The following is a 23,471-nucleotide window of genomic DNA, read 5'->3' as shown; positions in this document are numbered from 1 at the left end:
AAGCTATTTATCAGAACCTAGAAAGGCATCTCGCTTGTTGCGGGCAAACAGAAATGATTGAGTAGAAGAAAAAAAATTGAGTGTCCTTAGTTATCACTCGTTATCTTTGTGAGGGAGATCATGTAACTACTCAAAAACACACTAAAGTACAGTAAAATAAAGTTCGCTCTAAAAATCCAAGTAAAGGTTACCATTCACATTGTCTTGTACCACATATAGAATCCTGCAGTATAATAATTAACTGTGCATGTCTCTTCACATAAATGCTCATAAAGTCAAATGCTAATTATTTTAGGTTATCATGTCAGATATCAGAACACACTGTAATGAAGTTAAACCACTTGAGCCTTCAGCTTTTAAGGACACCAGGGAAGATTTTTAGATATAAAAGTTTCTGCATAAGCTAATTAAAGTAAATAGTTTAATAGCTGTTGATTTAAAATATGAATAATGTTATTTTAGAACAATTCCTTCCACCATAGTGCTATTTTCAATATGAGTATCAGATTTCCTGAATAGTTTGCTTGAATAAGTGGTGTTAGCTGTACTTGAGACTGGCAAAAGAAAAGAACACGGGATTTTTTAAATGAAATGGTACCTTGAAAGCCTTATGGTGCCAGTAATATTAATGATCCTGGAAGAGAAACCTGAAAGTCTACAGCTATGATTTCTTAGGCACTTAATACGCTAACAGTTTCAAATATGTTTGCAACTGAAGAGACAGCGTTCCTTGCCATACTTTTTTGTCATTGAAAATCTGTCCCCCTTCCAGAAAAACACTCCTGAGATGCAAGCCCTTACTTCTTTGGCCCACAACCTCTGAAAGTCCATCTACTATTTCATGTCAGTTTACTCTAAAAATTAGTATTTAGTCTAGAATTCAGTACTATCTGGCCAGTATACTGTATCCCTGTATTTGACAGTGTCTGCTGTTCCGGAAACAAAGGTACTGTATTGTGCAGATCAGTTTAAAAATACATAAAAACTAAAAAAAAAAAAGAAACAAAACCAAACAAATGAGGAATAATAAGCAGTATTTTTCTTTATGGATTTTTATTTTTAATTTCAAGAAGGAAAAGATAAACTGTTTTATAGTTGTGGACTTACAAGTCACAAAACCGCAATAAAATATATCAGTTTTGACACAGAATTATATTTCTCCTCTTTGCTATGTCCTTTGCATTCTCTTTGTTTTATTTGTTCTTTGTTTCATTTATTCTTTATTGTGGTCTTTAAGGGCTCTTTTTTTGCGTATTCAGTGCATGGTCAGAACTGCATAAGAATAAAATTAGCACTAATTTAGTTTATCTCCTTAGGCTTATCTCCTCAGAGCTAAGTTAATGGCCAGATTTCTTTTAAGAAAAGAAAAGGAATTTTGTTATTTAAATGATTTTCTACTAGTTTTCATTACCACTTCACGACATAATCCAACTGACTGGATTTTAGCCCTAATCAGATGCTATCACCAATACAGCTTTCGTTTTTCATGTTCATTTTCCAATAGCTTTGAATCTTACGCTATTTATCAGAACCCAGAGACAGGCAACTAGTTTGTTGAAGGAAAAAGAACATGTTTCAGGGCAAGAAGACAAATCAGGTGTCCTTACTTAACCCTCTTCATCTTTGTGTGGAAAATCTGTTCACACTGCTATGAAAACAACTATTATGTTAAAAAACAAAACAAAACAAACAACTAGATGCTCCAAAAATAATGATAAATTATTATTTTGAGGTTACCCTTTTGACCTACTTTTTGTAGGTTATAAAAACGGACAAATATGCTCTATATTATTCATCATTGTTATATTAAAAATATTTGCTCCTAGAATAAGTGGCTTTGAATCTCCACTGTTTTTTACATTTGTCAGCTGTGCACTCTCATTTGGATTGGGTGCCTTACAAGCATGAAAAAAGGAAATAATTTGATACCTGATGCAAGCTCTTGCTTTCAATAGTATATTGTTTATTAAAAAAGGATGAATGGTCTTACTTAGATATTCAAGGTAGCTAACACTTGAGGCTCAATTAAACCTCATGAAATTGTGCATTCTGAGGATGGAAAACCTCCCTTCCCCCACTTGTAATCAGAATTAAATGTGGGGAGCTGAGAACAACAGCAATGGGAGGAAGAGGAGGTTAGAGTAATAGAGTTGAACGAATTTCAGAAGCATGAAAAAATAGTGAATAAATTAAGCTGTTAAAATTAATTTTGTTGCAAGTTGACAGGTGCTCAGCACAGGTAATTAATTCAGTGAGTTTTAATAAACTAGAATTAGAAACAAGTAAGAAGCATCTCCTCCTAAAGCGGTGGGGAAGATGTGTACCACTAGTCGTGGTGCAGACACGTTGACACACTGCGGCTTTCTGTGAGTGACGGGCCACAAGGATTTAGCGATGCTGCTGCACGTGCAGCAAGGTGAGGGGAGGTGCTGGTCCCCTGGCAAGGGAGAAGAGGAGAGGGAGAAGGGGAGATTGGGAGTAGTCCATGGCCATGGGCTGGTCAGAAAGAAAAAAACACTAATAAAATACTTGCTAAAGTCAAGGCTCCCTGGCTAGAGATACACAATGCCCCACTTAATAACAGCCTTTGGTGAAAATCAATTTTTGTTCCTATTTGAAAACGGACTTCCCAGATACAGCACTTTCCCAGACAGCACAGCACTGTTTGTTTATTTGGTTATCAAAGGGGAAGAATATACAGAAGTACTTAAAAGCCAGATTTCCACGGGGGTATTAGTCAACCGTGCTGAGCCCATGGCTACACCTGGGAGAGGGGAGTTTCATTCTCCAGGACCGCTTCTCTGGCTGGGGAAGGAGGGAGGCTGAATTCACTTCAAGCACTGCCTGCACATGATTCTGTCATCACAGTCCCACAGTGGCTGTTAGGTGATGTTTTGAGGCTGATTTGCATCTTTCTGATGGTAATGCAAATACCATCTTTTCTTCTGGTGATGCAAATATGCTGTTCTATCAGTGATACAGACTGACCATCGGTGTTCATTAAAGAACCCTGCCTGCCATTCAGAAGAGTTAGTTATAATCAGCAGTAATATATTCCAGCCAGAGCACAGATCGCTTCTAACAAAACTTGCTTCTGTCTTTTTATTTTGTGATCAACATGATCATTAACATTTCCATCAGAGTTCTTTCTTCCCCAACAGCCGAGTCCACGTTTGTCTCAGATTATCATCATTTTTCTTTCGATACAGGAGATAGATTATGAACTAAATCCTACAGTCTATATTCAGTCAGCCATAAGAGTTAGCAACGTTCTCACGAAAAAAGATCAGGATTTGTTTGTATTTGCATTATTTATAAGGGAAATAGGATATTCACTTTTTTTTTTTCAGGGTAATACTGTGTTTTACCTATGCAGTTTTTCCCTAAAATATTCTGTACTATTCCTCAAAAGTCATTTTACTGTCAAATTCTCATTCCAACAGAACAGGCTAGCTTTTACAAATACATTGATAGGAAAGCAAATAAAAGTTGCATAGTGGGAATTCATAACATGTAAGGCAGCTAGTAAAAGAAAGGACATTTATGTATTTTCTATTATATTTATTGTGTGTTTCACTGCATAGCTTTCATTTTAAATCAGTGTTTATTTTTCATATAGAGGAAATACTGCAATCAGTCAGGTTTTAACAGGATAGATTCTATGAATCCACATACTTTTGGGGACATCTAAATGTAAGAATTAATGGCAAAATGTAGGATGGAATCACTAGTTCATTTTCAGGATGTGCTGTTTTTCCCAGTTTACATTCCTTGCTTTTTAAAAATAAACAATAGTTCTCTTGCGTAGAGTTATATAGAACCTGTTTAGCCCAGATTTAATAGACAATTTGACCCAGGATTAGAAAACAAGGTGTTAGTCACATATGTGCATTTATAGCAGGAAATCATTAAGTTGTGAATCTTCAAGTGCATAACTTTCTGGAAGTTCAGAGACTGATATCAGCTAATGCTAATATCAGCTGATATCAGCTGATATCAGCTCTGTGTCTGAGATAACATTGATATAACTTTGACCCTTCAAATTGTGATAAGGATAAACTGTGATATGGATATTCTCAACATTACTGCTGTGGTTTTGGTTCTGGGGTACAATGCACACTGCATTTTATAGCCTGCAACTGGCATTTTAAGCAACGCAGTGGAGGGTAGATCATCATTTATGCCAAGAAGCTAATTTATCTAAGCTACAATGTCAAGTTTAATTAAGGGCTACAGTGACAAAAGAAAGCCAATTGCATGTGCTCAAAATACTTTTCACATGACAAATGACTGACACCCGTAAAAACAATATCCGGGGTAATTGTTAAGGTTATGATACTTAAACCTGACTAAAAAGATCTCAGGCAATATATTCCAATAGGTTAATGTTCTATAACATTTAAATTAAAAAAATCAAATGAATCAAACAATCTGTTGCCTAAAATACAGGTTTACAGTCAGGATCTTTCTCCATTAAGGGAAAGTAAATATAGCTGTCAATTAGGAGCATTTCTATCCCCACATTTTCTTTATTCAGGTCTATGAGATTTTATGGTCAGTAGCTATGTAACTTGCTTACCACAATGGCGTTATGATGACCCCTGGTCAAAGTAAATGTGTTGAGAAAAATCTGGTGGCATGATTTATTTTGTGTTCTTTTTCCTTGCTCTGCCCACTCAGTGTTTGTGAAAACAGTCAAACCTCTTCTGCCTAATCCCCATCAACATCTCTCTCTCTTTCTCTCTCTCTCTTTGTGGCCATCACATCACAAAGGGGGAATTGATGCTAAGGATAAAGGTCAAGATGATAGAATATGACAACTCTGAAATGAAAAGAGAAATGAGTGTCCCTAAGTATTCAGAATGAGCTTCTCTTTGCTCCCTGCAGGGCATCTGCACCACAACCACCGCATTTTTACACTTCTTCTTCTTAGCTTCATTCTGTTGGGTTTTGACAGAAGCGTGGCAGTCATATATGGCTGTTACTGGAAAAATTAGGACACGGCTCATAAGGAAACGTTTCTTGTGCCTTGGATGGGGTAAGTCTGTAAATTCATTTCCTCAGAATCATTGGAATGAAATGTTTAATGCAGCGACAATGTCAAGAATATCATAATTTTTTTCAAGAAAACCTGAAAGGTTTACCTGAAAGGTAGACAGCGCATTAATAAAAAGAAAACTAGGTTAGGAGCCTTTCCAATTTATCTCAAGCTCAAGTTATGCTGGTGTATAATTTAGCATTCTTTTATAAATATGTTTTAAGAACATTTTAGATTTTCACCAAAGTAGTGTAATATCAAGAAATCAAAATAAAACAAGAAAAAAGATTCACTGAATATTCATGAAGCCTCTTCCTAGTTCAGTTTAAGACCTGTCAAATGTACCAGTAATTTAGCTATATCGAAGTGGTACACCGTGGGCAGAAAACAGTGTCCTCCTCCCTGCCAGTGCTTCAGGAAAACAAATCCTGCAATAGCACTGTGCTTTGTTAAATGATTCATTCCATGTAAAATTGGCCATTTTGCATTAGCTTACCCTGTCACTTTTTGTCCAGGCAGAACAGCAATATTTTGCTCAGCATCTAATGGTTATTACTGTTTTGGTTTTTTTTTTTCAGGTTTGCCAGCATTAGTCGTTGCAATATCAATAGGCTTTACCAAGACAAAAGGATATGGAACAGCCCACTAGTAAGTCAATCTGAAATGATAAATTGTTTTTAATTAGCAAGACTGTCATACCCATCAAGAATTACATAGCACAGTCTAAAGGCTCTACAGGTATCCATTCACACTTGCAACTGCCCTAGGAGTCACTGAGTGGTCCACAAAAGAACAAAGAGAAAACCATTTGCCAGTCTTGGGCTGAGCTCAACAAAGCACCAGGGATCCTACATTTCTTGTGGGGGTTTGAAGTACCAAGCCTTTTAGACACACTGAGGATTAGGTCCACTTAGACACCTAACATTTATATACATTTACCAAAGAGAACGCTAAATGTTATGGCTAGCCTTTGCCAACCTCTAAACATGCCTAAAACTGTACTGGCAAGGGTCTCTTTGGCACCCAGGTTTCTGCCCACCCAGCATGTACCTCGGCTTTAACGCCCCTCAGCTTCTTGGAGCCACAGCCCCACAGAAATTTCAAAACAGCTCTTCCATCCATCCCCTCTCTCCTGGAGTGCCTGATCCAGCCCATTTCCTGGACCGGGCTGTACTTGAGAGACAGCGAGGAGGAGATCTGTGTACTTCATTTACATTTTATTAATGCAGTTCCTGTTTAGCCACCTGGCTGGTTCCAGTGCATAGTTAGCGCCCTGGAAAATTCACTCCCCAGCGAGGCTGCCCTTCGTTTGTCTCCTGCTGAAGAAGGAGCTTGGGCTGAGCCTCCCTCCTGCTCCCCTCTGCCAGCAGAGCACTCCAGCCACCGAGATGTTATGTATGCGAGAGTGCGTTTCCTCCAGTCGTCCTGTTTGGAGCTCTCCTCACGTTGCCTAAGAAATTAAGTATGCATCTGGACAGAATGAGAGGAAATATGACTCTGTAGCCTGGTAATGAGGGCATTCATCAGAAATGTGGATGAGTTAGGTCAAGTCCTCACTTCAATGAATATTTAATTATTCTCCTTAGCATCATCACTGAGTGAGATCAGGATTCCCACTCCCTGCCCTGTGTGTCCCACCGTCTTGGCACATGGCAGGGGAGGCTCCAGCTCTGGGTGGGTAAGGATTCAAAAACAAATCTCCTACTGAATACCAGTTCTAACCACCGAGGTGTTTTGTTTTAAATTGTGACAACGTCTTGCATTTTTTTAATGAGGAATGGCTTACCTAACTGAAGTGCTTAACTTTGGGCCAGCACTTACACCTGGCAGTCATTAGTGAAACAATGGTCTTAGCCATCTTTTGGGACTTATATTGAGGACCTGCTCCTCTGACATTTTTTCTTACTAATATGCGCTCCTCTTGCTGTCTTTTTTATTATTTAGTCCTTGAACCAGCACTGGATAACCCTTTAGGCTGTGAGAATTACAAATCACAAGATTACGATGTCCAGACCCCATTGGGGATGTACCTCTGTTCCTTGAAGGATTAATCCCATTGCATTTACTCTACTGAAATTATTCATGTGTGACTACTTGCTGTAGCTAGTGTTGCTTCCCGCTTCCTTCCTGGGCTGAATGCATTTTTAAAAGAGGATATACTGAAATATTCAGACAAAGCAACAAATCATTCATTAAGGGTAACCTGGAAAGTAAAAAAGAGCAGGGCTCTACATGTAACAGCTCCTTTCTCAGGCCCCAAATTCAGCTGACACAGTACCGTGGGACAAAAGCACAAAAGGAGGTGTACAAGGGACAAACTGAACCATAATGCAGCTTTCTCATTTTATTTGCAAAAACATTTTCTTGGCATGTGACGTCAGAATTACATAAGGAAAACAGGCAATGCAAGGAATGGAGATTCCTCCTCCATCACCAGCTGATGTGCTGTCCCACTCTAGAAGCCAGCAAAGAATTGTGTCCCATAACAACTGTTGAGTGGTGTAAAAGCAGAGCTCCTGTCCTGCTCCTCCTCTCATAACTAAAGCACTTGTGTAATTTTTTTAACTGCTTACGCTATATTTGGCCTGTTTGGCTGCAATCAGTTACACACACTGCCATCAGAAATGCGTCCTGTTGCAAACTATTCCCGGTCTTTAAGATGCTATTTTTGAAAACGATGGTTTCAAATGGAGAAAATGAAGAGTGAAAATGAAGGAATTGATTCCAGTCCCATAGTTGCACACATGAAGAGATTGATGGAAAGGGAGAAGGCCCAAGAATCTTTGAAGGAGATCTCAGTTTCATATGGTATATGACTGACGGGGGTGGCTTGAATTGTTCACGCTCCAACCAATTCTGTGATCAATAGTCTCTGATTTCTATCTCTTTCTTTCAGTCCTAATTATTAGACAATTATATTACTGGACATTTAAAGCTACATATGAAAAATATTTCACACAGACACTGGTACTGATATAGATACAGAAGCTGAAGAGACTTCCTAAAAATAATTAAAAAGCACAGTGAGAAGTTTTTAGATATTTCAGGATATCTGAAAAAGATTTGTGTGTCTGAAAGCTTGATTGCTTTTTCCAACTATTTCTGTGAGTCTAATAGAGCTGTGAAAGCACCACGACTACAAGTTATAGTTAATAAACCTATGTGACCTACTCATGTTTACATACAGTGCTACTAATAAGTATATTAATGAGCAGTACAGATAACTTCCAGGATTTCACTATATCAGCAAAAATTAAAATTCTGTCATAGTCATGCTCTCCTAAGAGAAAGAACCGTTCTCCCAGAGAGCATCAAACAACTTACAAAATGTACAGGACACAGGAGCAAGTCTACAGATACTTCATCACTCAGCAGAATTTTATGACCATGTAACATGGTCCCATAAAAACACCACTGGATGCTCTTAATACTAATCAATTTATATGGCTTTCTGCTATGTGGGGATCAGGGAGAAAGAAGACAAAACAGGAGAGCAAAATAAAAACAACTATAAAGCATAGAAAAAAGCTATCAGAGCAAAGAAAAAGAAGAGAAGATTAAAAAATAGTAAAAAATTTATAATTGCCTCATGGTATAAGGTGGCATCTGAGAATCTGTCTTCAGAAAGTCTTCAATGGAAAACAATTAGGAAAAAGCGCATTTCAGACATCAACTGGCAGATACTGAATACATTGCAATAATCTTGTTACACATTGTTGAAAATCCAGGTTGTTGGAAATTGAGATTGTGTAAAGAAAAGAGGACAACCTCTACATTTTTTCCAGCTCTGCCCCGAAATGGAAGTCACCAGTTTGAACAGCCTTTGTACTTGAAGGCATGGGAAAGGGAGGGAACAATTCTCCCTTGGTCTTAAAGATGTTTTGTGGTAGAAACTGTTTCCGTTTTGTTTAAAAAAACCTTGTTGACCCTTTTTTTCAGCACAGGTAACTGAAATTATGTTTCAAATACAATAAGTCAACTATTTTTATTTTCTATCTCCCAATGAACATGTAAATTTTAATTACATGTAAATATTTTGCAGAGTGGTCATCTTCACTATGTTTAAAAGGTCATAGTGGTAGGGAAATGTCCTGTGAATAATTTTCTCCCTTCCAGAAGTCCATGTTCTCAGTCTCTCATGATAAATAACTTAGGTTTTGGCAAAATAGCAAGAAAAACTGAAGAAAATGTTGTAAACATTTTTCTTTGACATTACAAAAATAAATTGCACATTATTGCTGTAGTTGTTTTGTGAGGTAGGATGTAAAATAGCCTAACATATAGTGCTTTTTTAACAGCGAAGCAGATATGAACTATTTGCATCAATTTGTCATTCCAGAATTTAGCACACTGATGCATTTGGGTTCATGTGGCAGATTTCACATGGCTTGGTTACAATGGGAAACACACTTGTTCTTTGCAGTTAGAATTCCAACGTAACAGACTGTTAATATTATGATGTTCTTGCATTTAATTTAGTTGGATTTCAAAAAGTAGAAAAGCAGTACTGGAAAATAAAGAAAATATGTATGATTCTGATGTGAATGTTTCTGGATGTGAGATCCAAGTAAATTATTTGAATCCATATACTTGAGTTTTCTTATATGTAGGTGTGATCATGCATTCAAATAAACATGCAGTTCTTTGAATGTGTAATCACTGGGAAAATAGCACAGCTGCATTTACTTCAGTGTGTGCAGCTCCTGATCTTTTGCAGATATGGAAAGCTTTACATCATGGTGTATCAAATATTTAGAATTTGATTCTGTAAGCGCTTTGTGTTTGGAAATCTGATGGTTCACCGTGAAAGCCCTGATACAGTATGAAAAACTGTGCAAGATTGGTAGCTCTCCAGAAAATGCAGTTTTCAGATGCTTTAAAATACACATTTAAATTGTTTGCAAAATATTCCAGAGAATACAGAACAGTTAGATCATATATGTTTTTTCTTTAATGGGAATATTTTCTCTAAGACCTAGTCCTAATAGCAGTTACTAAATGACATAAGAGAAGATATATAGAAACCTGTTTTTTTCTGAAGCACTGTGTTATGGGTACTTGACCTTTCATGGCTTTAAGAGTAGAACTGTCAGACATTGTAAGCTGGAAATGTTTCTAGATACCTGCCTGGCAAGTCCTGTTCAGTTAACTCATCATACATGGTTAGAGGAGATTCAATAAAAATTTGCAAACTTATTTTCTCTTGTGCTTTTAATACATGTTAGGCATTTTAGTATATGTATAATTCACATTAAAATTTATGAAACATTAACAATTGGCAATGGAAATAACTTTCAACTCTCTACAACGTCATATCAACAAAGTCATTATTTTGTGTGTGTGCATATGAATCTCTATATGTAGGATTGAACATACACCAGAAGAATCTTATGCTGTAATTATTATTAATGCTTTCTTGTCGATGTGTTATACTTATTTTTAATTTGTGTTAGTTCTTCTCTAATGTTCTTTCCAGCTGTTGGCTGTCTCTTGAAGGAGGGCTGCTTTATGCTTTCGTTGGACCTGCAGCTGCTGTTGTCTTGGTAAACATCAATATATTTTCCAGTATTTTCATACAGAATGATGGAATGTGCTATTTAAATTATAAAAGCTTAGCAGTACAGTAGCATCACATTTTGCTGTAAACACGGATCTCAGTATTGTTTAACATACCTTCAGTATTTTGAATGCATGATTCATTTAATTCTATCACTTCTTTATACCAGCTATCTCTCCATGTTTACACAGTAAGCTGTGAAAGAATAATGTACTGATTAGTGGCGCAGAAAACTTGTTGCAGACATCACTGAGTTATTATGAGTAGCATCTACACAATTGTCACTGCCTTGTGAAGTTCGGTGACAGTCTTGATAGAGTGCTGCTTGGCAGTATATCGCTGCGCCAGCAAAAGCAACAGGAGTGGAACCAGCCAGCAAGTTCTCCATGGCTACTGCTTTTGAAGGCAAAGGAAAAAATCATCGTAGCTGGGAAATGTTACTCGTTTGTGTATTAATCTTCCACATGTCTGGAAATGCGTGTAGGTGTAGAATTCACTTTGCCTAATTGTAGACATCTGTAATGTAGATTTCTGTATCTAAGCCAGTTATCCCAGTTATATTTCATTGTCAGTGGACAAAAATACACACCTGAAGGGCTCAAACCGTCAGAATTATTTCAGGTGTCTACTTTAGGGTAAGATGAATTGCACCCTACATGTGCCATCGGCTATCAGTCACCTGCTCTGCAGTCTGTATGGATTTTTTCCAATAATTTCTTTAGCATTTTTTCTTAAAGATTTTGACTCTAATTCTTCTTTCCACTCCACCAATTTTATACTAGGGTAAGTCTATCAACACTGGCTATTTCTGATTTCCCCTTACAAAAGGGAATCGGTCATAGTAGACATCAAAGATATAGCCATTTAGCTACATAGATTTTCCTGAAATGGATGTTTACTACTCCCATACAGTTTGTCTCATCGTTGTCTGGAGTCAAGCCAGGATCCTTTTGTACAACTCACAGTCCTTGTCATGATAGAGGAGCCAAGGATGTTTACAAAAAGCCAGCCATAATTTTCACATGGAACTGTATGTTCTCTGTGTAATTGGCAAGCTTTGTTCAGAGATTGTTGAAGTTCGCAGTCGCAGTTTGCCCTGCCATTAGCTAGTAGCTGTTAGAAGGAGCTGTTCTGTGCAGCCACTTAAGCCTAAGTGTACGAAGCAAAAGAATTATGTAACATCAGCTGAAAAATGTAAATGCTGAAAATAAAGTGATAATAAGAAAAGCTGGGAAAGAGTTGGCAGGACAGACTGGCAACAATTGGGCATTTTGGCACAGGTCTTGAAAAATCTGTATGAAAGGAAAAATGGATTACCCTTTTCTAATAAAAAAAAAAAAAAGGAATATTTATTTAATAGATTCAAAACTTGGTATTACCGCTTTGCAGGCCATGCAGAGACAAGTTCATGGAGTTCAGTTCAATAATACAAATGGATAATAACAGTCATTAAGTTGTCCATTAAATGCCATTAGTATGTCTATTGAGTGCCAAAGTCTGACTGCTGAAACACTTGAATTTTTTTTTAGGTTAGGTCTTCAACCCATGTATGTGTTCGTAACACCATTTACTTTAATGGAGTGAAACAGATTTACCCCAGGCATTCATCTGGCCAACAAAAAAAAAAAAAAGGAAACTGCAGTCAAACAAGGCTCAAGAGATTGGCATTCGGTGAATGACACAGGCAATGACTAATGTGCAGGAGGATAAGGAGAACCACAGGCTGGTTCTGCATAAGTGGGAACACCCACATGGGCCCTGAATGCTTAAAAAGGAACACGGTTACGGTCACCGTGTGCTCTGATTCCCTCTTCCCTGTGCGCACAACTCAAATGCAGTGGTTTTCCTGGAATAGGATATATCATTGCAATTAAAATTGAGGAAATATTAAAGCCGTATTACTCAAGGTTCTGGCCAGCAGACGTGTATGCATGTGACTCGATACCAGGCGTAATTCGAGATTCAAAAATAAGCCTGTTGCGGTGTGCATATGTGTTACCCACTTGAGAATAAACACTGTTGGTGTGTTCAGCAATAGCGTTACACAGTTTCTGATGGAATACTCAGAAATGTAACAGGAGGCATTTTGCAGTCCCGTAAAAGTCTTTTTCTGAAGCAGTAGGATAAAACGCTTTCTTTCAGGCAATGAAAGATCAACTGTTTGTTTTCTGTTTGACAGGTCAACATGGTGATTGGCATTTTGGTATTTAATAAACTTGTTTCCAGAGATGGAATCCTAGATAAAAAACTCAAACACAGAGCGGGGTAAGCAACAACTGGGTTATTTTAAAGCATATTAAAATTGTATCACCAATTTTCAATTACAGATGTTCACCAAAAATGCTTTTGATTGAACTTTTATATCAGTGTAACAGTGTGTCTAACAGATTCCATTCATCTCAAAAGCTGCCGTTGCATTATCCTGAGGGAATGCAACTAAACAAACTAAACATAATAAAACACAAGTACAACAGTATTAAGTTAATAATAATGAGGATTAAACAAATCTGAGCGGAGATTTCACAAGAATGTCACACACATAAAGTTGTTGCAGTTAGGAAAACAGTTTTATGAACAGTGTGTGCTAAAGGAACTGATTATTTTTGCCTATCTGTCGACTTTAATTACTGTGGTGGGAATGTTACTCATTTGTATAAAGTGTTATAAAATATATTTTACAGCAATATATGCCTTACTGAGGTCAATGCTATTCTGCCATTCTGACTGTGTGAAGAATTTGCCTTTGTTCTTACATTCACATCTACATAGATATATGTTTTAAATTAGTGTAACAGAATTTCAAAGTAAAAAAAAAAAAGATGTTTTAAAAGCAAAAAAAGAAAAAAGGTAAATGGAAATTCTGTGTTATTGTTTATTTATTTGCATTTACATTCAAATTCTGTTTGTTATCATCAGAAGAAAGGATTATGACAGTGGTGGTTTCAGAAACTTTTTAGTGGATGACAGTGGTTTGAAGTACTGCAGCAGCAAACTTACATTCATTCCATATTGGAGAAAAATATCGCACAAGTGCATCATCACCTTCTTAATGCTTATGAAAGTATATTTAAACTTTACATAATAATTTTTTACAGCTACATGTCCTAGTTTTGTCTTTTGGGCCAGCTTGCAGTTAACACTACCAATATCTGCACTTCCAGCAATCATAAGCAATGATATCTTAATTTTACTGTGTATTACTGCTATGGGTAAATTTATTACAGCTTCACTTTGAATTATTTTACCGTTTCACTGACAGTAGCATTCCTAATAAGTTCAATTCATTGGTTAGATGAGCAAATTTGTGACACATACTTCAGCTGGTGTGATTTGCATTTAATATTAATTCAATTAAATCTTTTTGGCTTTCAACTCTTTCATCATTATTCTGACAAATACGTAGCAAAAGCTTTCATTTTGTTTCTTCCCTTTTCCTCTTTTTTCCTCAGAAAGCATTAATTTCTTCACCTTACTTTTGTCTATATTGCTCCATCAACATTCTTAACTGTGTAATAACACTGATGAAACCTAGAATATTATAAAACAACCCGAATTATTTCAAGAGTAGTAATAACTTAGTAATCACTGATTCAAATTCACATCTGCTCTAATTACAGTGATTTAAGGAACTGGAGCAGCCACAGGTTTGCTTTGTACATTTTCTGAGGATATCTGAGCTATGATTTAACTGCATCATTTTTTTTTTCAGCTACTCAATTGTCAGCTATAGAAATCTATTTGCTTATTGTATACTTTCCTGATGAAACAAATAACTTGCTTTCTAAGAGTGGGCAACTTAGTAAAGAGGTATTTTATTTTAAGGTAAAAGGATAAAGAACTAGAAATTATTCTGTCAGAAACAAACCAGCTATTCTGGGAAAGCATGTAGATGCCCTAATCGAGAAACAGTCTTCACTTTTGTGATAGCGTGAGATGGTGGCTTGGCAACAGCATTCCTTGGTACTACTTGGCAGGTGAAGAGTCTTGAGTCATTCTTTGGGGCATAGACATTGGTGCAGCGTTTGACCTCCAGTAGAAAGGGGATTGTCGCACGTTTCTCAAATATGTCTTGCCAGTCATGCTCAGGCAGGGGACTTTATTCTTTCTGGCAAACATTCGACTTATATTTGTCAAAAGTTCAGTCAAAAGTTCAGCTGTAGAAATTATTTGTGTAGGATTTAAAGCAGTGAATGGGGCAAAATATATGAACTCCATATGTGTTTTTCCACCTTAATAAGCATATGGAGAATCAACAAGTGTCTTGATGGATATCAATCATTTTCCTGGCATATGGGGTAGCATGCATATATGCCCAGCCAGAAAGATTATATTTAGCCTATATAGACATCAAGTTTTATTATTTGCAGGATCCAAAACAAATCTATAGAGGTAGTGAGAATAATCTAGTCTGATAACATTGAAGTATTGCCAAGAAAAGACGGAACGTATTTTCCCAAGCTTAGGTTAAGCTTACCCAAGGCATTTTTCTAGTTCATTCATTAATGTAAATCTTTAATTGGTCTAAACTGATGTGGATTCACTGACTTCTTTTCACACCATATGATCACCTTATACAAGGTCATGGTTCTCACTGTTTGGTTTTTTTATGGAAAAAAATGCATTTTAATGGAAAATGTACTGCCCTTTTTTTTATGGAAAGTCATCATTTGGTTTATCAAAATGGAAACCACTGGAGTTCAATGTTGTTTTGGGCAGTGTGTTAAAAACCTTGTGAATGCTGGGTTTGGCAATAAAAAGGTGTTCTGTTGGTTGAAATAACGGGGGAAAAAGCTGAAGTGTTACCGATCTTCACCATGTTGACCACTTTCCAGCTGGGAATAGGTAAAGCACCCTTCCTGTTGCGTCCCAGTCAGCTATGGTTATTCCTGGTTCTGATAGCAGAAAGAGAAGGAATAGTAAAAGTCTTTATTTAGTCGCCTCAGGAAGTTGAATGCATGCTGTATGTAAAAGAAAATTTAAATTCCAGGTTTTGCCCTTTAGCTCTTCTGACAGGTGCCGAGGTACAATTGTCCATATGAAATGCTTTGAGCTTAATGCTTGTGTACTGTGTTTTATTAAAATGCAAAACAGGTCACCCTTTTTTTAGTAACAACTGATATTTATTTCATCAGATTCCATACATTTCAAGCCCTGTATTCAGACCTTCATATGGGCGTGACTAAAATCACTCCAGATGTTAGTGGGCCATTCAGATCACTAGAACAAATCTGACTATACAGTACGCCCAAACTGATTTGATGCTTGAATACGTTTTGCAGGTTCCTTTCCTTATTAATGCTCTGTAATTGTACATATTTCATACTCCTCCTTTAAGTGTCCTAGACTCTTTCTCAAGCAACTTTGGATACAACAGCCTTTTAACAGGTCTGAATAGAGGGATTTCACTTTGTGTGTCTATCCTAGCACGTGCTTATGTTTACTTCAGTGTACTGAGCAGTTTTGATCACTGGACGTTTGGGGCCTTTTTTAGCTTAAATGGAAGAACTAGATAGAGTCTGCATGAAATGAAGCCCCATAGCATTAACATTTAAAGCTAACAATAATGTAAAGTACAAAGTAAAGTTTTGCAACAACATAGAGCATTCATCCTGAATAAGTCTACTTACTTTTTCTGCATGACGTCATATTTAAAAGCTAAATTTCAGTAGCAACGTTTTTTGGTGACAATTCAATATTTTGTTCTTTTTGTGGGTGTTCTGTTTGTTTGCAGTCAGATGAGTGAGCCTCATAGCGGTTTGACGCTCAAATGTGCCAAGTGTGGAGTAGTTTCAACAACAGCTTTGTCAGCCACCACCGCCAGTAATGCCATGTTAGTCCTGATCATTTACATCTTCTTGTTACAAATCTTATACAGTGCATGTGAGACAATAGTTTGATGATGACAACTGTGTTTGCTAACACTGTATAGAGTGCTGAGCACGTTTAAATACTTTTTAACAAAAAAAAAAAAATCGCAAATGAAATGTCTTTATTAACTGAATGCAGGATATTCTTTAGAACCTAAAATACCGACACTGTTACATTCTTGTCTGTGATTTTCAAGTTAGCTTGATAAATTGCCATCCTTAAATATGTTTTATTTTAATAGTGAGCTTTTAATAATTTTTTTACAATATTACAGTGCTGCTTTTCTCTTTTTTTCAACAGGGCATCCCTTTGGAGTTCCTGTGTGGTGTTGCCGCTTCTGGCGCTGACTTGGATGTCTGCAGTTCTGGCCATGACAGACAAAAGATCAATATTATTTCAGATACTTTTTGCAGTATTTGATTCATTACAAGGCTTTGTTATTGTCATGGTCCATTGTATTCTCCGAAGGGAGGTGAGGAATGGCTTCCCAGTTTTCTAAAGGGTTGTGCTCCTGTTAATCTCTCAACTTGTCTTTGATGTTATATACAGCTTGCTCTGCGGAAGTCTATTTCATAGAAAGAGAAAGGTATTTAATGGCGAGATGTAGAGGAACAAGTGAAAGAGAGAGGGGGAAGATCAGTTAATTCCAGGTGCAGTATGTCAATGTCAGTATAAAACTGTCCCCACTTAATTAAAGGTGGCTTTTAATCATTCCCAAGTTTAGTTTATTTTTAAGTGTTAGGCTTTCCCAATGTTGTGAGTACAGGGAAATGCTAACATGAATGCCATTTTCCTGAAGACCAAAAAGCTATAAATTTTTAAAATCTCTAAAACTGATTCAAACAGAAAATAATTTCTGCTTGTACTGCCCCTGAAAGAGGACACAAGCAGATAAGGTCTTATGTTGGTGAACATCTACCCTTTCAGTTCTACAAACTCGGGTACATACTTAAGGTAATAAGTTATAGGGAAAGTGAGGATGAAGACAGATGAATGCTTTGAGAACAGCAAGGAAGAGCCAGTGCCCCAACCTGCCCTTCACTGCTCAGTGCTACCCACCACAGAATTCATCACCACTGAAATCTGATGTCAGATCTACCACACAGGTGCTCTTTAACCAGGCTCTGGTGATGGCTTCTCTAACCTATTTAACCTGCTAACTAATCCTACTATTGAGACGGGTTTGAAAGCAGTGACACAACAGCTTTGCTGGCACATCTGTGGTAGTGGGACCTTCTACCAAAAGTGAGCAGGCAGAGCCGGACTGGAGAGCAGTAACCTGCTCCACCAGCATACCTATGCGTTAGCCAGTTACCAACTTCAGGCTATTTACCACACTGATAAACCAAATTACCCTGTCTAGCATGGTTCCTTGTGATTGGCAAGAGTTATTCAAAAGCACTTCGGGACCAAAAAACAGGAAGATGTTTCAAGAAAGGCTTATTGTCAATGCTGAGTGAGGAGTCTTACACAGTGGTTTCCCTTTTCACCATTCACACCCTTTAAACATTGAAACTCGCTATATCCATGAGAAATAATTATGAATGACAAAATTTATTTCAGTGTTTCAGTAGTGTACCACTTTGCATGAACTTTATATCGCTATCCTACACAGTACGCGTATGTGATTGTCTTATCAAATAATTAAGTTTTCGATTTTTAAGGCAAAACCTTGTCAATATCTTGCTTAAATTTGCACATTCCATTGTTTTGACTCCATCCCACATTATTCAAGCTCTTAGAGGCTATGAACTTCTGGTTTTCTTAGTTTATCAGCATTCATAGTGGTAGGGGCTTATCTCCTTTAATACTTTTCTTTTTTTGTTGTTGTTTTTTTCTTTCTTTTTTTTTCAGGTTAAAAATACATGCAAAATAGAGATAATAGTCAAGACAAATCTATTTTATGTAGAATGGTCTTGCTGTCCCCTTATTTTCTACAGCATTTTCTTTCCCCATATGATTTACTTCTGTGAAAGAGATATTCTCATCTGTAGAACTGAAAGCCATCATTTCACATATTCTTTTAGTAAAACAGTAAGACACTGCAACTGTTTTCAGTAGAAAGAACAGCAGTTCCGTATTGGTTTTCCTGTCTATGAAATTTGTATTTCCACTGGGATATAATAATTAGCCTGGAAAGGGCATACCACCTCCCACTTACTGTCCTGAGGAATAATTTTTATTTTAAAATATATATATTTTTAGCTCAAGGTTGCAGATGAAACCTTCAAAAACAAAGTGGTATAAACAACGTTATCTTTCATAGAATCATAGAACATGTCAAGTTGGAAGGGACCTATAAGGATCATTGAGTCCAACTCCCTCCTCCTTCCAGGACTACCTATAACTAAACCCCATGACTAAGCATCGTCCAAATGCTCCTTGAACTCTGTCAGCCTTTGTGCCATGACCACTTCCCTGGGGAGCCTGTTCCAGTGACTAACCACCTTCTCAGTGAGGAACCTTTTGCTAATGTCCAATCTGAACTTCCCCTGAAGCAGCTTCATTCCGTTTCCTTATTCCCTAATTCCATTTCCTTGTGTCCTTTGTGAGGATGCAGAGAGGTTGCAATACATACCTGGTTATCAGTCATTGATTTCAGCAAAGAACAGGCCAAAATCCATGAGAAATTCTAAAAATAACATAGCATAGCACTGTATAAAATAAAAAAAAAAATAATTCAGACATTAAAACCTGCCTCAGTGCAGTGATGCAGGATTTTATTTGGAAAAAAAAATATTTTGACTGCTTAAGATGAAATTGGACAGGCATCTTCCTACAATGCCCCAAGCCTTGAATTCAAGACAGGTTCCCTACTCTAATGACAGCTATTTGCTGCAAATGCTTCATTCCCAGGGAACACTTTGATATTGCTGAACATCTCATGGAAACGTTATTGTCTGACCCTACTCACAGGTAGGACTGTGGTGATAGAGGTGGAATTAGTCTTTTCTATAAGTAAAGTCAGTTTTCAAATTTGTAGGGTACCTTGACTTGAACCACTTTTAACTCACTGGTTCTAGTGCAAGAAATAAGCAAAAATATCTGCTTATAAAGATGTTTATACAGGAATTCAGAATCCTAATCGTTTGTGTGTAGCCAGTCAGCTAGTTAGGGTTTGTTTTATTCGCTGCTCTTTTAGCAAATCACATATATATATATATATATCTCATCTAACTGCAAAGAATCATTACTCCATTTAACTACCTAAAGGAGTTATTCCCACAAGCCAGACTTGGCAGTTACACCTCCTGGTCCTAACACTGGCATTCTAGAAGAAAGGCATTTGATAAAACAGTTAATCAATCTATCTACATGGTATTTTAAAAATGACCTCATGAGAAAATTTCCCAATAAGGCCCATAAAGCACCTAGGTTTGATAAGGTTGTCCCGTCCTCTTCAGTCATGACAACTTAGGCAGAAGTAAAGGTACAGAAACAACATTCACTAATGAGTAGATTATCTCTAGTGAAGATGATGATAATGCTGGTGATGGAAGACTAAGAACCCTAGGCATATTGCTGTTTGAACTCTGTTTGACAGAGTCAAATAGAGTCTTCTCTCTATTTGAGAGAAGAGTCTAAATAGAGTCTATCTCTAAAGAAGACAGTCTTCTTTAGTCCTCCAGATATAAGTTGTAAACTGGGTAAAAATACTTGAGGAACTAATTAAGGTAATTATTTTATATATATATATATATGGGAAAAGAAAATGAATAGGAAGTTCTTCGAGAACAGCAAAGAATTAAAAGTTCATGCACTTGAAACAATTTTTGTTTCAAAAATGTGCAAGGTCTGCACCTATATAGACCGATTTGCAGCAGCAGATGTAATTGTTTACTGCAACAAGTTCCTACACAGAAAGAGACATAACTCCAGTAAATAGTTCTGGTAAGTTGTGTTTCAGCCTGGCTCTAGAAAGTCTAGCTTTCTAGCTCCAGAGACCCTTAGGCGAGTACAAGCCAAGACAGTGGCCATCATGCACCGTGTGCAGTGCAGTCTGTGCAGCGCACAGGGTACTTCCCCAGCCGAAAGAACAGTCTGTCTTTCTGTTGTCTGCAAAAGCATTTTGCTCTGCCAGTGCCTGTCAGGGGAACCCTGCCAACATATTTGTCACTCTTGATGACAGCTACAAAGCTATCTCAGTTATAGCCTATAGGATTGATCTAATATTTATAGCATGCCAGCACAGGCAAAACAATAATTCTGACTGTCAGGAAAAAAAAAAATGGGGTGGAATATATCACCATAAAATTCAAACGAAGAAGAGGACAGCCCTGCTTTACTATGTCTTTATTGTTGTTACAATACAAAAAGACACAGACTTTTACAATTATATATATAAAACCCCTGGTTTTCCTCTTAGTTATATTGATATAAACATAAATGACGGAAACGTTTTTTGCTTTCTCTAGTATGCTATATCGAAGATCTTGTGTGACAAGGGCTGCATTAGTAAGCCAGGGATGTTCACTGAGTAAGACATACAACTTGAACTAAAAGTGATGCGTTGTGTCTATTTCTGCCCTCCATCAATTCAGTGTCTTTTGGAAAGACATTAACTCTTTCTATAAATCCGCTCCCTAACTTCTAAGATAAATATAATACTTCTTAAGCATAAGACCTCTTATAAACCGTTTGGAAATGAGGCAAGAAAAACACGAAGTAGGAGTTAGATATCATTGCTTTATGTTGCTGCCTTAGCTCAGAAAGCCTAGTGGGTTTTTGTTTTTTTTTTTTTTACCTCTTCTTGCTGTTTAAATACCTAATTGGGCATTGGAAGATGGTGCAATATGTGTGACAGAACAGAGAGTGATAGGTGAGGTGAGTGCTGAAGCTTCTCCATCAGAGCAAAACTGTTTGCCTGACCTGCTTGAACACGAGACGCTCTAAAGCTAATTTGAATCCCACTGAGTAACTCCCGTTAACGCTGGTGATGGGAGGAACCCACGTGTGTTTTCTTCTTTTGCTGTGCTCTGCTGACTAGAGAGCATTTGGATTAAATGCATCGTTGGCGTCTGAAGCCCACATTTCTGTATTGCAGGAGAAAAATAAAGAGGGCATGAGTAGGGAGAGGGTAAGTTATAAAAGCTTGGAGTTGGTTACTGTTGCTAAGGAAACCACTTCCCTGGTATCCACACGTTCATCACATTTGTCTCCTGCTCTGCCTGGCTCTAAGAAAATCTTGTAACTTGATGTTAAAAGCCAGATTATGTTTCAAAGTAAAGACAGCACAGTCTTTATGTACTCAAACAACAAGTTTGAGCAAGCAGTTTAGAAAAATAAGCTGGTATTTAGAATGTTCAGCCTTTTTGTTTCTGACTTGTGTGAGGACACCTAGAAGTTACAACATATGTCAGTATGATGGATACGGCTACATTTGACATTCTGTTAACATGTTCAAATCATATGCTGCTTGCACTTCAGAAACATTGTAAGGAACGTGCACATTTAAAAGGATCCCAACATCAAGATTCACCGCTTTCATATACAAGGTAGGGAAAGTAGGACATGAGATTCTTGAGATCTCTGGAGCTATCTGAACTGGGGAAGTTTCATGTACACAGAGTCCCAAAAATAAGGAGGGCCACTGCACGGAATGAGAGATCACAAAGTATGTTCTGAAGTAATAATGCTTTGGGGTCAAACATCATGAGGCTTGAGATGAGATTCAGCACAGCCAGGGATGCTTTGAAGGGAGGGATTTTTTTATTTTATTTTTTTTGTGAAATCGCTGTGCCAGTGCATATCCAAGAGCATAAAACCCTGAAGTGTGACCTGACTTCAGCACTGATAAAGTGAGAGAAGACTTGGATTAAATTTGCAACAACTGGGAGATGCCCAATTAAATTAATGTCAAATACATGGAAAACCACAGCGAGTGTAGTGCCTAAAATCAGATTCTGAGTCACAATACAGGTCAAGCACACTTTACATTACCCTACCACATGTGGGAAGTCTTAGTGTTTTGAAATCTATCCAAACCTTCTCACCTCGCTTCATTCTTCTTTCTGCTCTATTTCAGTCTTCCTCCACCTGCAACAGTCACTTATCAAGACTGCAGATCACCCTTACTCATTTAGCGGTTAAGCATTTTAAAATAATACTTCTTAATTTCAAAAATAAATAATTTTTTTCTATTTCATTTTCCCTTTTGTGAAACCTCTTAAACAGCTTGCAGTAGAATGCAATGTATTGAAAGGGGATGGCTTTTCATCAGCAACAATTAATGAATTATCCTCTTCTGCTGTTCACAAAATGTCCATGAGTAGAATACGATTTTCTCCCTTTTAGTTATTCTGAATAAGACATCAAGTAATTTCTACATATAATAAATGGAATGTAGATTTTTGTAGGCATTTCATTGAGAGTATTTTCATATTCAAACAAGAAATGATACTCGTTTGTTTTGATTGGAGGTCATCCAACTAAGTTCCTGTTTTCCAAGTCACATCTTGCAATCAGGTTGCTAATATGGATACTTGCATTTCTGGAACCGAAATTCAGGTGTTAAAACTTTCCATTCCAAAAGTTGCCTTGCTGTCCTTGCTGTGATACGTGTGAGAAAGCAGTAAAATGTGTTTGCATTCTACCATCAGCAAACAGGAACTCTATTTTTCTTTTGAATGTGCCTCTGTGTTGAACCACATCTTTCTATCAAAAGTGTTGTATAATAATATTTCTTTAGACATATATTCTGCCCCAAATCAAAATAAAAATAGCCTTTCCTATGAAAAGATAATTCCTCAAATATACTTGTGCTTTAGGAAAAAGTCTCCAAATTTATCTTCAAATTTACTTTACGGATCATCTTAGTAAACAGTAATTTCTGAGAAACTCTGGGGTTTTTTTTTAGTTTCAAGAAACCAGACTCTGTGCAAGCAGTCCAATTTTCTTCTAGTTCTCCTCACACTGAAGATATTTACCTGGTCTGAAGAATTTTACTCCTAGAAGAGATGCATGAGATTCCCTATACATGGAGTTAGAGCTTATCATTGGAATCAGTAA

General features: G+C 37.1%; 1 protein-coding gene across 9 annotated transcripts in view; it reads left to right on the top strand.

Moving 5' to 3' along the window:
* The window catches only part of ADGRB3 (adhesion G protein-coupled receptor B3), a 466,027-nt gene that overhangs the window by 416,703 nt on the left and 25,853 nt on the right, over positions 1 to 23,471 (top strand). For 7 of the 9 annotated variants that reach the window (XM_074581466.1, XM_074581463.1, XM_074581459.1 and 4 more), the window contains 6 exons: positions 4,888 to 5,038; positions 5,617 to 5,686; positions 10,515 to 10,581; positions 12,775 to 12,860; positions 16,327 to 16,425; positions 16,764 to 16,935. In XM_074581466.1, coding sequence (XP_074437567.1) covers positions 4,888 to 5,038; positions 5,617 to 5,686; positions 10,515 to 10,581; positions 12,775 to 12,860; positions 16,327 to 16,425; positions 16,764 to 16,935 — 645 coding nt within the window. The remainder of the gene's footprint in view (positions 1 to 4,887; positions 5,039 to 5,616; positions 5,687 to 10,514; positions 10,582 to 12,774; positions 12,861 to 16,326; positions 16,426 to 16,763; positions 16,936 to 23,471) is intronic. The other 2 variants (XM_074581468.1, XM_074581465.1) reach the window with 1 other exon arrangement.

This window comes from Larus michahellis, chromosome 3, assembly GCF_964199755.1.
Source record: "Larus michahellis chromosome 3, bLarMic1.1, whole genome shotgun sequence".
Taxonomy (NCBI): domain Eukaryota; kingdom Metazoa; phylum Chordata; class Aves; order Charadriiformes; family Laridae; genus Larus; species Larus michahellis.
This window is presented reverse-complemented; position numbering and strand designations above follow the sequence as displayed.